Below are 17851 nucleotides of genomic sequence, written 5' to 3' on the forward strand. Positions count from 1 at the left end.
ACTCCCAGCCAGCCAGAGAAGAGCAAAGGAGGGGTGTGAAGCCAGACAGGCCAAGGGCCAGCAAGGGCTTCCTATGAACAAGTGATGATGTTTACCTCGTTGTTACTACTCAAAAGTTACCACTTTTGAGGGGTGTCTGGACTCGTGGATTAGGAGGAAGGCCCAAGACTGTGTGTTAATACCAGCAGAGTCAAGACCAAGCTAGAGACGTGGCTGGCTTCTGGGACAGCTAGCTGTTAAACTGGGTTGCTCAGCAGACATTGCTTACTGATATTTTGATCTAGAATCTTACCTGGATTAGCCGGTTTAAGCCGTCTTTGTACATATGCCTGTGCCTGCTCAGTCTGCCACCCGCTGTATCATGCAGCTCCATTCTATACCCGCTTTTCTTGAAGATTATCTCCCCTAGTGCCCTCTTGCCAACATATCATATTCTAATATCGAAGGGATTGATGAACATGTCATGTGAATCTTGTTATATGGGCCAAATTATACAGACTTTGCTCAAATGATATTTAAACTTGACCTTTTTAACTTAAGTTCTCTCATCCTTTTCACTTTCCTTGTATATCAACCACCATCTCTAAGCCCTTAACACATTGAGTTCAGTTTTATTATTAATCTCTGGGCTTTCCCTATAATTCCTTTCTTGATATTTAGCCACCACAGAGTCCCATATAATTACACAGGGAGACAAGCCTTGCTCAAGTTTAAGTAACTGTTGTCTACTTTATTCCTAATACTCTTTCTCTGGTCTCATGATTACTATTTTTTTTTTTTTTTAATTTCTGACTACCTCCCCCACACCTGAGAACAGTGCCTCCCTCACTAGGTCTGGTTGATAATGGAGTGCTTGAGAAGGATTATTCCATCATTCTTCTAAGTGACATCACCTAGGATGTTTCTCAAGTAATAAATAAATTGCCTCAATTCATCATATGACAGTAATTGCTTTTAGCCAAGATTTAACTCAGAGTCAATGTCAAGGAGCTGGAAAACACTACAGAGACACAGGTTTTTCAAAGATAGCTCTACCCTTGCTGGGGAAAACCATTTAATAAGTACTGAGCTAAGTGTAAAGAAGATACAGATTTCTAATATCCTAGCCTCCCTCAATATCACCCAGCTGGTCCTAAGAGGTTGGAATTGACTTCATCACAGCCTATACAACTAAAACTGCTAAATATTGCTGACAGGGGTTGCCCTCTTTTTCAGCCTTAAATGGAGGTTAGCACCCCGTGAGACGGGAATAGCTTTAATTGATTGTTTGAAAGCACTCCGGCCACTCAAATAAATTGTTCCTCAAGTGCTGATGCTGCTTGGTCCTATGCATCTCCTGAATCTGTTTCCAGGTGGACTCTGCTTTACACAGCAAATTGCTCTGTGTAGGTCAAATTCTACTTCAGTCATGTTACACACAGTAGGAAAGCTATGTAAGTCCCTGTGGTGAATCTCTCCTGGGCACAGGAAAACTCCTTTATTAGAAATTGTTTTCTTTTTTAATGCATTCAGAATTTAGCATTGTAGACTTCTTTAAGGGTAGTCATGTCTGAATGATGCCAGACATTGTCATTACTGACACATACTTTATAAGGCATGCCCTTTCAAGGGCTTCACCACTGCTGTTCTGAGAAAACCCTCATACCTCTACAGTTTCAACTACTCTTAGGCCCAGAAGCCCATAGTGTGAGTGCCAGGGCCCTAACCTGTGACTAGACTAGGGCCAGGAGCTATGGCTAGGGTTGGGTATACTTTGTAGACTGGTTTAGGAGTCACACCACAGTGAAGGTTAAAGAGCAGGATATGGCTGAGGTAGGGGTCAAATCTAAAGGAGGGATCAGGAGCTGGCCTGTGGGGTTTAGGAGTGTTCAGCTGATCAGTCTGCACCCACTCATGGTGAGGAGTCAATCTATGCCTAGAGTTGTGATTAGACTATGGCCAGCAATAATATTTAGCCCATGGAATGGAACTGGACAAAGTTAAGTGACATCCAAATGGACCAGACCCATTACCTTGATCCCATTAGCACCAAGTCAACTCTAGGCCACAGAGAAAAAGTCCTGGACATTGCCCAATGAATGGTACTAAGATTATAACATTGATAGTGAGGACAGCAAGTTGCTAGGCATGCAAGGTAATTAAGAGACAATCCTGCTGTCTGGGAGCTCACTACCTGGTAGGAGAGAGAAGTGTGCAAGCTAAAAATCAAAGCTAACACAGGTGTGGACAGGGAGGGGCACGCATGACTGCTTAGGGAAAACTAAACTATAAACCTGGTTTTCACGTGCATCAGTGGTATAGAACATGTCAAGGGCATCCCTGAGGCCAACCAGTGGCCTCTTCTCTAGAAAAGAAGAATACAGTCTATTCGGGGTGACTGTACACTCTCCCCCACTGGCTCCCTAGGGTCTAGACAAGGCCTGCCCTGCCAAGGAGGATGAAGAGGCTGAGTCAGCTCACTGCCAACAGGACTGGCTCCCTGCTTGTAGAAATCTGTGCACTGAGCCTGAGCCCAGGGGTCTCAAAGCTGCTTAGCTGCAGCAGAGAGGAGCATCTACAGCCTGTGATAGGGATTAAAGGTTTAGTCTGCAGAGCAGATGTAAGAGAGGGGAACACACACTCTTTCCTAGGCCCTATGGCCAAGTAGAAAGTCCCATTAGACTTTTCAGGCAGCCAATGGGAGAGTGTGTGCAGTCACCCCGAATAGACTATTCTTCCTGTGGAGATCAGACCAGTGACCAGTCCTGTGGCAGCTGTGGAATGAGGGAAGCGTTCTCAGGAGAAGTCACTGTAGCAGTGTGCACAACGGTCCACTGGGAGGGTAGACAGGTCAAACATTGTCAGGACACCAAGAACAAGTTACCACAGCCTGGCTGGTGAGGCAGAGGCCAAGGCCAGGGTGTAACCAGCAACAGATGTTAGGACTGTTCAAAAGTAGGAGGCAGAGCCAAAAAGTGGAGGATCAGAGCCACTGAGCAGGGGCTGGCTGTGAGCCAGATGCAGAATACAGCCAACAAGGAGACCCCCAAGGGTGGGCCCAACAAACTCTCTGGGAGGGCAGCTCTGGGCCTTGGTCTCACTTTGGTCTGTCTACTGTAACAGTATGGCCTTAAGGGTGGACTCCTGCCACTGTCTGGTGCTCTGGATCCCCATGTTTTCCAAGTGTAGTAGTTTTGTAGGGCTGTCGTAACAAACTACCACCATCGGAGGGGCTCAAAGCAACAGAAATTTACTTTCTCACAGTTCTAGAGACTAGAAGTTCAAAATCAAGATGTCCATGCTTGCTATGAGACTGGGTACAATCCTTCCTCTCCTCTTCCTGCAGCAGGTTTGCTGCAGTCCTCAGCAATCCTTGGCCTGCAGATGCATCATTCCTCTCTGCCTCTGTCACCACACAGCACTCTCTCTGTGTGTCTGTCTTCATGTGATATTCCCTTCTTTTTTTTTTTTTAAAGGATTTACTTATTTAATTTAGAGAGAGGGAGAGAGAGTGTGTACATCTGTGCAAGCAAATGTGGGGGAGAGAGGCAGAGGGGGAGAGAATCTTAAGCAGACTCTGAGCTGAATGCAGAGCTCGATGTGGGGTTCATTCTCACAACCCTGAGATCACCACCTGAGCCGAAACCAAGAGTCAGATGCTTAACCAACTGCGCCATCCAGGTGCCTTGATGTTTCCTTCTTATAAGGACATCAGTCTCACCAGATTAGAGTCTGCCCTCATGACTCATCTTACCTAATGACATCTGCAAAGACCCTATTCCTGGATCAGATCGCATTCACAAGAACTGGGCGTTATGACCTCCACATATATTTTGGAGGAAGACATGAACCCGTAACACAGGCTAAGCTCAGCTAAGCAGTCTGGGAATGGGAGGGAGGTCTTTGTATTTCACGGAGTAAAATGCAATCACTAATAGAGGTTAGGGTCAATCAGAGAGTATGTGGGAAAAGGATGTCACACTCCTGCTTGGTCATGGACTGAGGCAAATAGGCACTTTCAGAAGGCCAAAATATCCTGGCTTTATTTGTCTGAGTAGTCCAGTAGAGTGTTACCAGGTCAAGGTGTCCCCAAGGCCCTTGCGCAGAAACATAATTCATTTCTTTCCAACCGACTCTGGTGAAGCTGATCTCAAGGGATGATCACATTGCCTGACCTAAAGGGGTAAGAATGGGGAGGAGAGGCAAAGATCTGCCCAGCCTGGGTAGCTTTGTCTGGATCTTGCTTCTGGAACGTGCTTCTTGAACGTGCTCCTGGAAAGGAGAGGAGGCACGGGAGGGAACAAGAAATCTATAGGAAGGATTAGTGGGAGCACGAGCAGGATCAGAGGGAACGGCCAGTAAACACGCAGCACGGAATTCAGATTAGTGCAATGAAACTGAGCAAGGGTAATAAAACCAGCAGTGGGAATAGCATCGATTGTTGAGATTCCAGGCAAATCCACCATGAACATGTTTTCTTTCTTCTAGCCTTTGCCCCTTGGCTTTTGGAAACAGAAACACTGAATCACTGTGTTTTGTACTAAAAGCTGATCTACCCTCCTCCCCAAAGGATGGATAGAAAAGCAGCTCTGTGTTAGGAGAGATGATAGAGGGCAGAAGTGAAGTCCAAAGCATTTACAGTCATGGCTGTTGCCCGCAGGGGCACGCTCAGAGTTCTGAGAGGTCTCCCCTGGGGTGCCCATGCTTTCTGCCTATAAGCACCAGATGAGCCCAGGAGAGCCTATGCAGGGCCACACCAGCAGATTTTAATGGGGCCTCCATTAAGAAACTCCAGAGAATCAGTCCCTAAGAAGCTTGGGAGGTGGGGCCACACAGGGTTCAAATACTAGATTGAAATCCAATTCTCAGTGGTGTCAGGGGAGCATACAGTGGAAGGGCACCAGTGCAATGACAAGGAGGCCAGTCTGGAAGCTGTGACACTAATCTGAGCAACACTTAATGGATCTTAGGCATGAGAAGCAGCAGCGAGGAAAGGAGAGATTCAGGAGAGATTCTAGAGGCAGTACCGGTCCCATGTGGTGGCTGGCTGGTACCATCAATGGGGAGAGAGCACGGATGGCCCTGGGATTCTGAATCTGAATTTAATGGCAGTTTGCATAGAAGCCTGAAGGCTGGTTTCTCCTTGGTCTAAGGAGAATACCCCGAGAGAGAAAAAGGGAGAGTGAAGGCCTTATATATGCTCCTTGCTTAGATGCTTGCTTTGCAGGCAGCAGGACATTCACTTGCTATAGGGGAACACCCCACAGGAGAAGTGGCATGCCAGAAAAATGCCTTCCTCTTCTGCATTAAGGCTACTGGTTCAGCGCGGCGATCGGTCACAGAAGCTGGCAGCCAAAATGATGTGCCCAGAGCCTTGTGTCCATCAGGCTATGAGCATCTATTGTAAGACTGCTGAAAGATGGCATTCTGGTGCATTTGATCGAATACTACACTTCTTCCATGCTCTGGGGAGTCAGCCTACAGCCAGGCCAGCAGCCACATGGAAGAGCTGTGGCTAAATTTTACCCACCTCCCTGACCTCCAGTTGTGGTCCCTGCTCCTCATCTGCAGACACAGCCCTGGCCTGAGCTTTGAGACCAACTGAGGCCTTGGTCAAGGGGGACTGAAGATGCCCAAGAAGGCTCAGGGACCTCAGCATTGTGTCACCTCAGCTCTCTGCCCTGCTCTTGCCTGGGGCCATCACAAGAGCCGGGGTTGCCATGCTACTGTGTCCAGCCTCCCACTCTATATCCTAACTCCCTAGGGAGCCCCTGTTTGTGAACTCTGCTTATCATTTTAGGCTGAGGCTCTGATGGGTTCTTACCTCTCACCCCATCCCCCACAGTTCTCAAGAACCACAGTTCTGGTCCAGCCACCTGCCTGAATTTCACCACTGGCAAGCTTGCCTGCTTCCTCCTGTTTGGATCTCCATTTCCTCATCTGTAAAATGGGTTTAGGATGATAATAAATACTTATTGGGCACAAGCCCAAGTATTTAAAGTGTATTTTCTCCCTTATTCCTCTTAACAACTAGTGCCTATTAGTATCCCTATTTTGTTGATAAAGAAATGGGGCAATTTATGCAACTTCTCAGTGGCTCGAAGTCCCACTGCTAGTCAGGATGTGGTTTTTGAGGCATTGTGCTGAACCCCCCTGCTATGGTATTTCCTGGTTCTTGGCACATAATAGGTGCTCACTAGCGTGGATCGTGGGCATAGAGCATGGTGGGTCAGAGTACAGACTGTACAGAGAAATTTATCATCTCTGAGCTGTGCGATTTCCAACAATCAGAGCCCCAGTTTCCACATCTGTAAACGAGAATGCTAACAGCACCCCATGGAGTAGAGTCATTGGAAAGTTGAAGTGTGTTAATAACGTGAAGCCCTCTGTACTTGCCATGGGATGCCGGAAGTCTGTAACACATCATGGCTGTTCTACTGTTCTTTTCCTCATCTTGCTAGATATCCCTGACACCACTGTCCCCCAGAACTGCCACTTCTCTCCAGCCAGCCTGGCAGGCTGTGTCTCCCCATTTTGGGTCTTTCTTCCTCTTCTCTCCACCCAGCATGGTCCCATCATGGTGGGTGCTTGGATTTCAGCCTTTTCCAGAGCACTACATCTGGTCCTACTGCTTCCAGCTCCTATTCACACACCATCTGTCAACCCTTGCCAGGGGGCATCACCTCCCTGGGAGGGTCGCTGAGGCTCCAGGGTGCCCGAGGCTGTGGAGGCCTCCAGGCATGCTGAGCCCTCAGGAGGCTGTCATGCTGCTTCCCTATCTGCTCGGAGCCCACACAGCTATGCCCCAAAGACTCCAACTCTACCTGGGTCCAGAATTTATAAGGCTTCCCTGGGGCAAGTTGCTTTAGAGGCAAAGCAGTCTCAGAGAGTGTTTTATGGCCCAAATCCTGCTACTGCGGCAAGGCTCTGATTTTAAAAACCGCCAGGAAAATAACAACAGAGAGTTTTAACATGAACAGGAAAGAAAAGAATGACAGAGGGTAGGTGCACCTGACACTTTCTCAAGCAGGAGCTGTGCCAGGAATGCATCCCTTTCCTCCGATGACCCTGGACACCAGTGAGTGTGGCAGAGCTGGGACTGAGCCACGTTATCTCAGAGATGAGGACCTGGGATCAGAAAGGCTGGATAATTTGCCCAAGTCCCTCCACCTTAAGCAATAGAGCTTGGGTTCCACCTGAGGGCTTCTCCCAAAGCCCTTCTCCTTACAGGCACCGGGCACCACCAAGGTAGTGAATCTGGGTCTAGCAGTGGTTCAGCTCAGGGCGTGGCTGCCCGACCAACCATTAGTGCACCCTTTCCAACCTCCAGTTGGACTCAGGGTCCCAGCCTGCTCCCTGGAGGCCTGGCTGAGTTACTGTCAGAGCCAGAGAAGGGGCACTTTCTGACGTGGTGGGTCCACAGGTTCTAAGTCCCTCGAGCAAAATGTTAGCCCGTCATTTGTCCACGGCAGTCACAAGTTAGCCCACTACACAAAAATGCCTGACCCTGGCTGCAAAAGGTTTTGCCTTATTTTTGCAAGGCAAGCATCCTCAGCCTCCACCCTCATACCCACGTATGATAACCAAATACATTTCCAGACGTTATCAAATGTCCCTGTGTGTGTGTGTCAAAATCAAACAAAGGAATCAAACATTTACTGAGCCGCTTCTCTATGCACATACACTTCTGTTCACCAGCTAAGCCCCAAGATGATCAAGACATGTTTTTACCTCTCAATCTGTGCTGTCCAAGACGGCAGCTACTAAGCCACATGTGGTCACCAAGGACCTGAAATGTGCCTTGTATGACTGAGGAACTGAGTTTTTAAATTTATTTTATGATTTGTTTTAATGAATTTAAACTGAAAAACTAGTACAAAGTATGTTCACTCATTAAACATAATGTTTATCTCTTTAAGGTTATATTGAATTTTAACTGTTTAAAATCTAGCATCTGGACTGAGAAGTGCTCTAAGCGGAAAATGTATACCAGATTGCAAAGACTTACTGCAAAAAAAAAAAAAAAGTAAAATATCTTTCATTCATAATTTTAAAATACTGACGGCATGTTAACATGATAATATTTTATATGTACTGGGTTAAATATTATCTATTAAGATTAAATTTGTCTGTTTTTGCTTTTTCTTTTTAAATGTGACTCTAAATGTGAAATTATATGCGTGGTCCGAGTTCTATTTTTATTGAGCAGTGCAACTCTGGAGGATTTCAACAGGGGGAGCTACTGCCCCTCAGGGGACATTGGGGACTGTGTGGAGATATAGTTGGTTGTCAAAACTGAGGGGTGAAGTGCTACTGGCATCTAGTGGGTAGAAGCCAGAGGTGCTGCGAAACATCCTACCATGCACATGAAGGCCCCTGACAACAGAATTTTCCATCCCCAAATGTCCCTCGTGCAGAGGTTGAGAAACCCTGCCCCAGAGCATAGCCAGGAAGTCAGAGACCTACAGAGCCAGCTGGGAGTGAGCTGAGCAAAGAGGTTAAGGCTATTATCATACTCGGTTCTCATGATTAACTATGGCCAGGGGTGCCACCAGTGGAACCCCACTTCTCCAGAAGATAATGAAGCCCAGAGAAGGGAAATCACTCGCCCACGATCACCAGGCCAGAAGGTGGCAGAGCTGAGAACACAGCCTCAGCTCCGAACGTCAGCCTGTCCCTGCTGCACCATGCGGTCCCACGGTTCTCTGAGCTGGGGCTGATCCAAAAAAGAGGCTGCCCGGGCTTCTCGTCTAATATCCCCGTCCCTCTGATCCGGCAGTTATTATTTACACCAGCCCTCATTGCTATCAGGGGATGAGCATGAATAAAAACACTCTTTGAAAGGGACATTCTGCTCAAAGAGAAACACTTGCAGGCACCTCACCCATCAAATGGGGCCGAGAAACAAATGGAACATGAAGAAATAAACCCGTCAGAGGAGGAACATTCAGACACCTCAGAGGCAAGAGGTAAGAACAAATGTGCCCGATGTGGCATTGGCTCTGTTTAAAGAAAACATTATCAGACTGCTCCACTTGAATAGATCCCAGAGAACAATGGCCCGGCGGAAACGGAGCTCCTGCACACGCTCCAGAGATGCGTGGTGTCTCAGTAAGGTGGGTGTGGGCACAGCAGTGAGAGGCCCTCTCCCCTCACTGACACCATGCATCCACAGGCAGCTCCCCGCCTCCTGGGGGCGAAGCTGAAGCTGGTAGGCCTATGATGGGGTGGGGGTGGGGGGCTGACAATTCCTGAAGGCCTACTATGTGCTGCTGTTGGGCATGGAGTCTCTAGGGTCACCCAATAGTAATCTGTAATAGGACTCTGAGGTGTGACAATTAGATTTGCAGGCAGGGGAAAAGGGCGCCTGGGTGGCTCAGTGGTTGAGTGTCTGCCTTCAGCTCAGGGTGTGATCCTGGGGTCCTGGGATCAAGTCCTGCATCGGGCTCCCGGCAGGGAGCCTGCTTCTCCCTCTGCCTATGTCTCTGCCTCTCTTTCTGTGTGTCTCTGAAAAAAAGAAATACAATCTTAAAAAAAAAAAAAAAAAAAAAGATTCACAGGGGAAAAAAGGCTATGCAACTTACCTAAGGTCATATAGATAGGGAGTGGCTAGAATGACATTCCTGGGATGCTGGCAGTGACCTGCTGAGCTAAGCAGGTTGGTGGTAGGGAAAACTGGGCTGTAGTGAATGCCATTGAGACTCTGCCCATGGCTCTTTTCCCAGGCCGGCGCACCTAATGTCCAGCTGCTGTGGGTGCTGGCTGCTAAAGGCTCACAGATACCTCCTTACCGGCAGAAGCGCCATAAGGCAAAGGCGAGGTACCTCTCCAGGAGCCTGTACACTCCGCCCATGGCAGCCCACGGCCAGTGGCCGGCTGACACAGTGACACAACTGCTGGCCCTTTGGCTTCAAGGTAAGAGCAACCCACACACTCCAGAGGCCCCTGTGGCCTCAGACTGACACAGGCCCTGACATCCTGCCCTATCCTGTCTCCCTGACTTTCTCTCTTCTGAGAATACTCCTTAATGAGGAATTTGCACAGGAATCCCTATGTCAGGCGCTGTGTCTAGAGAGCCCAGCCTAAAGCATCCGATAGCAATGATATTTCTGAGTTTGGGGAGGGGGTGGACAAAAGTGGGCCATGAGGTTGTGGCTGGCCAGACTCCCATCATCTCTGCCAGCTGCACCCTCTTCTCCGCCATGACAAACTGGCCAGTTAGGGACGAGCTGAGGGGAGACCACTGTCTGAGCAACTACCAAGGACTTCCACTGACAAGAAAGGTCCCCTGGAGTAGGATTCCTAGGTCAGCGATATCTCTTCTGTCTGTAGGGTCCTGCCATGGGCATCAGCCTCCGACACAGGTGGGCTCTGCATCCCAATCTTTGAGTGGCAGATGCTTATGGGAAATGGGATAAAAATACAGTGTGTTCGAGGAAAAAGGGTTGGTATCTACTTCAAACAAATACCTACTCTAGACTGGGCACTCCCAGCCCTTTCACACATTATCTTGTATGATCTCAAATATAGCTCTAGAAGACTCTGCATGTGCAGATTCTATAGCACATGGTGCCCCCCCCCCCAAAAGGTGACTGTTATGATTCCTGCTTAACACATAGGAAAGGTGAGGACCACCACATTTAAAGGGCTTTCCCAGGTCACAGGGGAGGCCTGGAATGATAGCCAGATCTACTCACTTCCTAAGCACAGATATGGTAGGTCAACTTCTTCCCCAACCTCAGACCACAGCTCAATTGTCACTTTAAGGGGACACATGCTCTTAGCTCCAGGTATGTGTGTTTGTTTACTTTGAAAACCACACACACCTCTCTTTTGTAGCACCACTCATGGTTTCAGTTGTACATTAATCAGTGTGGCTCTTTCCCCTCCCAGAAAGGTAGAGGAATATGTCTCCTTTTTCCTCATCATTGTATCCCCCAATGCCTAGAACAGTGCCTGGCACATAGTAGGTACTTAGTAAGCATCTGTAGAATACATGAGTGGATAGATGCATGGATGGAGTAAGGGATGGAGAGATGGGTGGATGGGTGAATGGGGAGGTAGGTGAATGGGTGGGTGGCTGGAAGAAAAAATGGGTGGATGGGTGGGTGGCATGGAAGGACTGCCAGTTCCTCTCTGGTGCACCTGGCCTGGAGGATGCCCTGAGCGTGGGCCACTCTCAATCCCTTCCCACCCGCCCAGGGCTCTGGTGGTCACCTGTGGTGAGGAGGCAGAGTGGAGTCCCCGGGGTCACCTGGGCGCTGCCCATTGGTGCTGACCACAAGGAAGCCAGTCCCCAGGCAGCATGCAGAAGAGAAGGAGAAAAAGAAACACACATGAAAACGTGCGGCACGGTGAACAAAACTACAGTTCTTGTGGCTCTGAAGAGCTCACACTAAACAGCAAAAAGAACATCGTGATCTAACAAAGCAAGGCCTGAAATAGATTTTTAAAAATGAAACGAGAATAAGAGTCAGCATTTATCAAGCACCCACGACATGCCAGGTATCTGCCAGGTACCTCATGTACAACGTTTCTAAGACTTAGAGCAACCCAGAAAGGTCAGTATAATTACAAACGAACCCCCATCATCTTTCCACTCCATGTCTTCTCTCCCGGTCTCTGCTTTCTTAGTAAATGGTGGCCCCATCTGCATAGCAGCTCAAACTAGAAATCTGGGAGTCATCCTTTACCTTTCCTTTCTACTGACCTCTGACTTCTAATCACTCAGCACACCTTAGTAATTCTACTCCAGGAAAGTTCTTGAAGCTTCTCCCTTTCTCTCCAGTTTCATTTCCACTTTGTTCAAGCCACTCTCGTGTTTCACTTGGGTTTGTTAAAGATACCAGCCCCCTCATTGGTCTTCCTGTCTCTGGTCTTGCCCCATTTCAATCCACCCTCCACCCTTCAGCTGAAAGGCATCAGTAAGGTAAATCTCAGAGCTCCTCCTCCAGCTTGCAGACCCTCAATGACAGGATCCTTGCTGTCCTACCACGCACTCTGCCTTAAGGGCAACGAGATCCTCTCTGTTATCAATAGCCCCCTAGGTCCTTGTCTGTAGGCTTTAATCAGACTTGTTACCTTGTATGGAACACACATCCTTTCCATCCCTTTATCTGGCTGACAACTACTCATCCTTCAGGAATTAGTTTGGAACTTCTTTCTTGGAGGCTTTAGCCCCTTACCATGTATAGGGCAGATGCCCTGCTCTGTCTTCCCATAACACCCTAGGTCTTCCCTTCTCAGAGCAATAACCCTACCATGTTATCTGTGGCTGCATCTTCCTGGACTCTATAAGCTTCTTCAAGGCAGTCACCACGTTTCATTTACTAAGTGCTCCTGTGACCTTGTATTGGTCCTGGCATGTAGTAGGTACTCTGTGAATATTTGTTGGATAAATGAATGAATGAGTGAAGAAATGAATCAGAGAACTGATATAACTTGCTCAAGGTCACAGAACTAGTAACAGAGGCAGTATTCAAATCCTAGTTTGCATGACTAATGCTCTTGCCCTTTGAAATCGACCACTTGTTTCTGTAAAGAAAATGACATAAAAGGTAGGAAGGTGTCTTATGCTTGGTGAAAGCCTGCATGTTCCTCTAGTGATTCATCAACAAAACTGTATAAAGCCCCTACACAAAATGGAGAGAGAGGTAGGGCATTCCAGACCAAGTGATAAACAGGAAACACATAATTTCAAAAAAAAAATCACACAAAAAGCAAGCTTGAGCAAGGTTATGAAACATTATAAAGTATAACTGCCAGTCAACTGTCATCATAATATTCCTCCCTTAACAGTGTGGGAAGCTTCACCATTTTCAAAGCACATGCTAAGTCAGAGGTCAGGAAACTGAGCTCATGGGTCAAATCTGGCTTCCCACTATTTCCTGGAGTGGGTTTAAATGGGATGCTATTTTATTTTTTTTAATTTTTATTTACTTATTCTTTAAAAAATTTTTTAACTTAAACTCTATTTAGTTTATATATAGAGTATTATTAGTTTCAGGGGTAGAATGTAGTGATTCATTGGTTGGGGGAAAAAAATCCAAAAGAAGAGTAATATTTTACAACACATGAAAATTATATAAAATTCATATTCTGGTGTCCATAGTTTAATTGGAACATGGTCACACTCATTATATATTTATTACCTATGTCTGTTTTCTGTGCTATCATAACAAAGCTGAGTAGGTGTGACAGAGACCACATGGCCTTGTAAAACTGAAGATACTTACTACTGGCCTTTTACATAAAAGTTGGCCAACCCCTATTTTAAGTGGCTACTTTAATTAACTTTTTCCCACCTTTTGAGGTAGGCAGGACATGGCTTGCATGGTAGAAAGACAAACAGAAGGCTTGAGAAAAGATGTAGCTCCAGTGTTCCCACCTGACATATTTCAGTGGCTTTCTTCCTCCCATGGTCTTGCCTCGTCTGTGCCCCAGAACCCCATCTCTGAGGGAGTTTCTTGGGCACATCCAAGGGCTCCCATGGTCTCAGGATCATGTTCATATACATGCCACCGGGTGATACAGAGTCTTTCATGTCCTGGCCTTGCTTGCTACTTCAAGCACCTCTAACCACTAACCACTAATCACCTCTAACCACCTCTAACCACTCCTGGCCTCTGGTCACATTGGCATCTAACCTTTAGCTTTGACCCATTCACGTTCAGTGGCATGCTTTCTTGCCTCCAATGATCTGCTCATGCTACTTCCTCAACTCAGAAGACCGCCCTGACTTATTATCTGGCCTTGTTCAATATGATAACTGTCACTCTTTCAAAACTTGTCTCAGTAACCATGTACCTGAGAAGGCCCACCCTAAATTGATTTATGTTTCCCTCCTCTGCTCCCACAGCATCCTGAATTTAACTTCATCACAGCACTTAAATCATGCTGTACTGATACACTTTATCTGTTTGTTGTTCAACCCACTAGCTATTTGTTGAGTGCTTTATAAGCTCAGCATTGCACTAAGTACATTATATGCACTGGCCCATTAAATTCTTACATTGGACCTGTGAAGCGGCATTACTGTCACTGGTTTACAGATGGGGAAACCAAGACATAGAGCAGTTAAGTGCTTTTTTCAGCCCAGAATCAAAACCTGTCCAAATCCAAAGTCAAAGTTCTCACCCTCTCTGGAACAAGAGGCCACAATCAATAGTAAGTCATACTCAATATATGTTTATTGAGAACTAAATGAAGTAATGAAATTCTGGATTAGTATTTGCCTACCAGCTGTGTCACTCAGAAAATTACATTTCTGAGTTTCAATTTCTCCACCTATAAAATGGAAATAATAATAAGAATTTCATGAAGTTCTTTTAAGGAATAAATGAAAAACAGTGGAACCCTGGTTGACAAGCCCAGAGGAGCCTCCCCATCCTACCACATAGGGGTACAACTCTGCTAAGCAGGAGTGCTCAGCTCTGAGTGGTAGAAACAGAGGTATAGCTGGACAGGTGTTGGGATGGGAAGAGCTTTTCCTAGTGAGTGGAGTAGCAGAAGGTAAGTAATGGATCATGGGTCTCAGTAGGACACAAAGGAATGTTGAAACAGGAAAGGGTCTCATACCTTTTTGTGTAGAGATGACTAGTTTCCTGATATCTGGCCTATCTCTCTCCTTAGGCAAATGGAAGACTCCAAGTCTCATTAGGGCCATGTAAGTGGAAGTGACACAGTCATTTCCAAGTGAGGTATTCAAGATCCAGATTACTACCCCCATACTTTCTCTGCCCCCACTGTGGGGTCTTTTGAAACCACATATATTCTAGATGGCATAACAAGAAATAAACTTTTCTGGTATTAAGCTACTGATATTTGAGTATTCATCAGTTATTGCAGCAAAGCTTTTCCTATCCTAACTAATTCAGCAGAAGGAAAGGTAGTAGTCCCTTGCTTTCCCATCTATCACCTGGCTCCCCCATTATATTGGCTTTTCTATTAGAGGATTCAGGACTCCACTCTCTTCATAGTTTCCAGCCTGTGTTCATATATATTTATGTCAACCATTAATGAAAATAGTAAGACTGTGTGAAGAATGTCAGAATGCTGAGTGCCTTAGACTTCCTTTCTGAGTTTTATGCCCTTCTAAAGCAAAGAATATTGAGTAGAGAGAGATGCTGATGGAGATGATGATGATGATACTGGAGAAGATAACCTTGAAGACAAACGAACTTCTTGGTTTATTAGCTTCAATATACTGTAGTAATATAGAAGGCTTAAGGCTCTTTGAGGCACCAGGTCTGCTGCAGATTCCAGGACTTAGTATGGATGCTGCCAAAGAGAGACAAAAGACCTTTCACATCCTAAAGATATTACTGGAAAAGAGGCATGGGAAGGGTTTAACAAACAGGAGATAGGAGACCCTGACAGTGGGTCAGAGAATCTCACCCAGTCTATGTCACTCACTGATAAGATTCAAAATGGTACCATGGGAATACATGAGCTTTGGAGTTAGAGTTCAGCTACAATTCTGTGGATCTCTGAAGTCTATATTCAACCCTCTGGGCTTCTACTGCTTCATTTCTTGAGTAAGGGTTATAAGGATGACCACTACGTATTTAATGTGTAATACATGCTAGGCTTTGATTCTATCATGGCATTGTAAACTCATGTCTACATACACAGCCTTGTGACTGGTATATACTAGATAGTTAATGTTTGCTAAGCCCCTTCACGACCCCCTCCTTCAACACTACACTGAAGCTCCATCAGAGAAAGCTTGAGTGGAGCTTTCTTCTCTTTATTTCTAACTCTTGTCTTCAGCCTACCCACATTTTCCCCTTTCTTTGACTCATGATTTTAAAAGGGCTCCGCTTCCCTTTGTAAGATGCAATTGCTTTGGAACATCAGATTTGAGCTAAGATCAACTCAGATGTCTCTCGTCTTAGGTAGATAATTCTCATTTCTATTTCACAGAGATGAATTGAGACTTCCCAGGGACATGTTTGAAGGATAAGTGTTGGTCCTGGTTTTTGTTTTCCCGGACTCTATTGTACCAGCTTTGTCTTCCTGAGTAAGGTATGGAAAAGGTGTGTGTGTGTGTGTGTGTGTGTGTGTGTGGTGGGGGAAGCAGTTTGAACACTCCAGAGAGAGGGGATAAGAGAAGGATAAAAGACTAGACAGATATATTAACAGTTGTAGCAAGAAAAATATTAATGGGTTAGGATATTTGAATGTAATCTTTAAGTCAGTTTTGGTCTACTTATGGTATAATCCTGTTCTTCTATCTTGTCCACAGGAGTTTCAGGGAAAGCCATATTATTCCTTTGGTATTTTAGGGCCTAGAACACACTAGATGAGAACAAAAGGGGCCAAGGGTCAAGGAGATCTTGTTATATTCAAGCAATTCTGAGAACCCTCAGTGTGGAAAATTTACCTCATTGGGCTCGGCTGGGGAGAATCATCACTCCTTTACCTTAACCTCCAAGCACACACCCTGGGATTTCCCCTCTGAAAGTCTGGCAGGATTTTTAAAGACTGAACAATAGCCAAGAATATTCCAATAGACTGACTTGCAGTAGTCTGCCTCTCATAAGTGATCCTTTACTGGGGTCTCTAATCCAGTGACCATAGCTAGATTTGGGCATCTTGCAGTCCTGAGTCCCTCCTGAAAGTGCTGGGTAGATGATGAGAAAAGGAAAAGTGCTACAGTCAAAGGCTAGCAGGTGCATGAGAAAAATGCTACACCCAGTCAATAAAAATATATGATTTTATGTACATTACCTTTTCATGTGTATTATCTCAAATAATTGGGAGAAAGAATTAATAATCTCTGGATTAAAAGTGAAGTGATAGACTCGTAGAGGTTGACTTATCCAAGGTCAAACAGTTCAGTTTTGGACATGGGATTTGAATCCAGGTGACTCTAATTCCCCATTATTCCATGTGACCTCTCAAAGAAGCTTCATATAAGCTAGAACCTCCCATACAGAATTGGATCAAAAGAGGAGAGGAGGGAAGGCAGTGCACATTTCCTATCTGATAGCAGACAGCTCCTACCTCTTACTTGGCTTCTTGCACCACCTGTGACATGTTATTCTTACGGATAAAGAATCCTCAGACACATCATTCCCCTTTTTGGCTCCAGTCTTAGCATCAGCAAAATGAGGGCATCTCACTGGAGAATGGGTATTTATTGTCCTGCCAGTCTCTGCAGGGGTGAGGATCCATTACGAAGAGAGAAGAGAAAATGCTGGATGAAATGGTCTACCTCGGGCTTAGCCATTATAAAAAGAAACCACATTTACAAAAGACCATTGCCCATGCCTCTTTCTTGTTGCCATTGGGACAATGGTTTTAGTCCATCACTACCACAGGGCAGCATGGAACTGCTGGTGACACAGGCCCCTTATCTCATGCTTCACTTATCTCATGCTTCATTATTCTGGAGTTCAGCTTTCAGCACCTACTCCGAGGGGGTTGTTTTAATGGGATCGTTAGGGAGTGTTTACTAGATTAAAACTGTGGCTGTCTTCTGCAAAGCAACTCTGCAAATGGCTTTATGGGTTTCCGGATTTATTTTGTCTCAATGACTAGGCTCAGTTTGCAAATCAAATCAAAGCTGATTTTTCTAACTGCCACTCGGGCGCACCCAGCGGGAGTCTGCAGAGCCAGCTGTGTTCCCTTGATGGCTGGTGCCAGAGATGGGAGTGCTGCTGCCTGCTGGCGGCCAGAGAGTTTCCAACAGGGAGAGGACAGACAAGCAAGTACCTCCCTGACCCTAATTGGGGTAGGCGGACATAGTCAAAGAAAGCAAATTTTATTTTCTGGAAGGAGAAAAGGCAGACAAGATCTAGGTGGCCTCAAAGACTCATTGGCAGAAATAATTGGGAGCCAAATATGGACTCATGATATGATGCTTCCA

The 17851-nt window shown here is 46.0% G+C and overlaps 1 protein-coding gene across 13 annotated transcripts in view; it reads right to left on the reverse strand.

Annotated features, from left to right (window-relative positions):
• PTPRT (protein tyrosine phosphatase receptor type T) overlaps positions 1–17851 on the reverse strand; it is a 1044320-nt gene that overhangs the window by 189197 nt on the left and 837272 nt on the right. For 5 of the 13 annotated variants that reach the window (XM_049100208.1, XM_025470097.3, XM_035705861.2 and 2 more), the window contains exon 14: positions 11197–11253. The exons of the other annotated variants lie outside the window; for them this stretch is intronic. In XM_049100208.1, coding sequence (XP_048956165.1) covers positions 11197–11253 — 57 coding nt within the window. The remainder of the gene's footprint in view (positions 1–11196; positions 11254–17851) is intronic. 13 annotated transcript variants of the gene reach the window in all.

The sequence above is a fragment of the Canis lupus genome, chromosome 24 (genome assembly GCF_003254725.2).
Source record: "Canis lupus dingo isolate Sandy chromosome 24, ASM325472v2, whole genome shotgun sequence".
Lineage (NCBI taxonomy): Eukaryota > Metazoa > Chordata > Mammalia > Carnivora > Canidae > Canis > Canis lupus.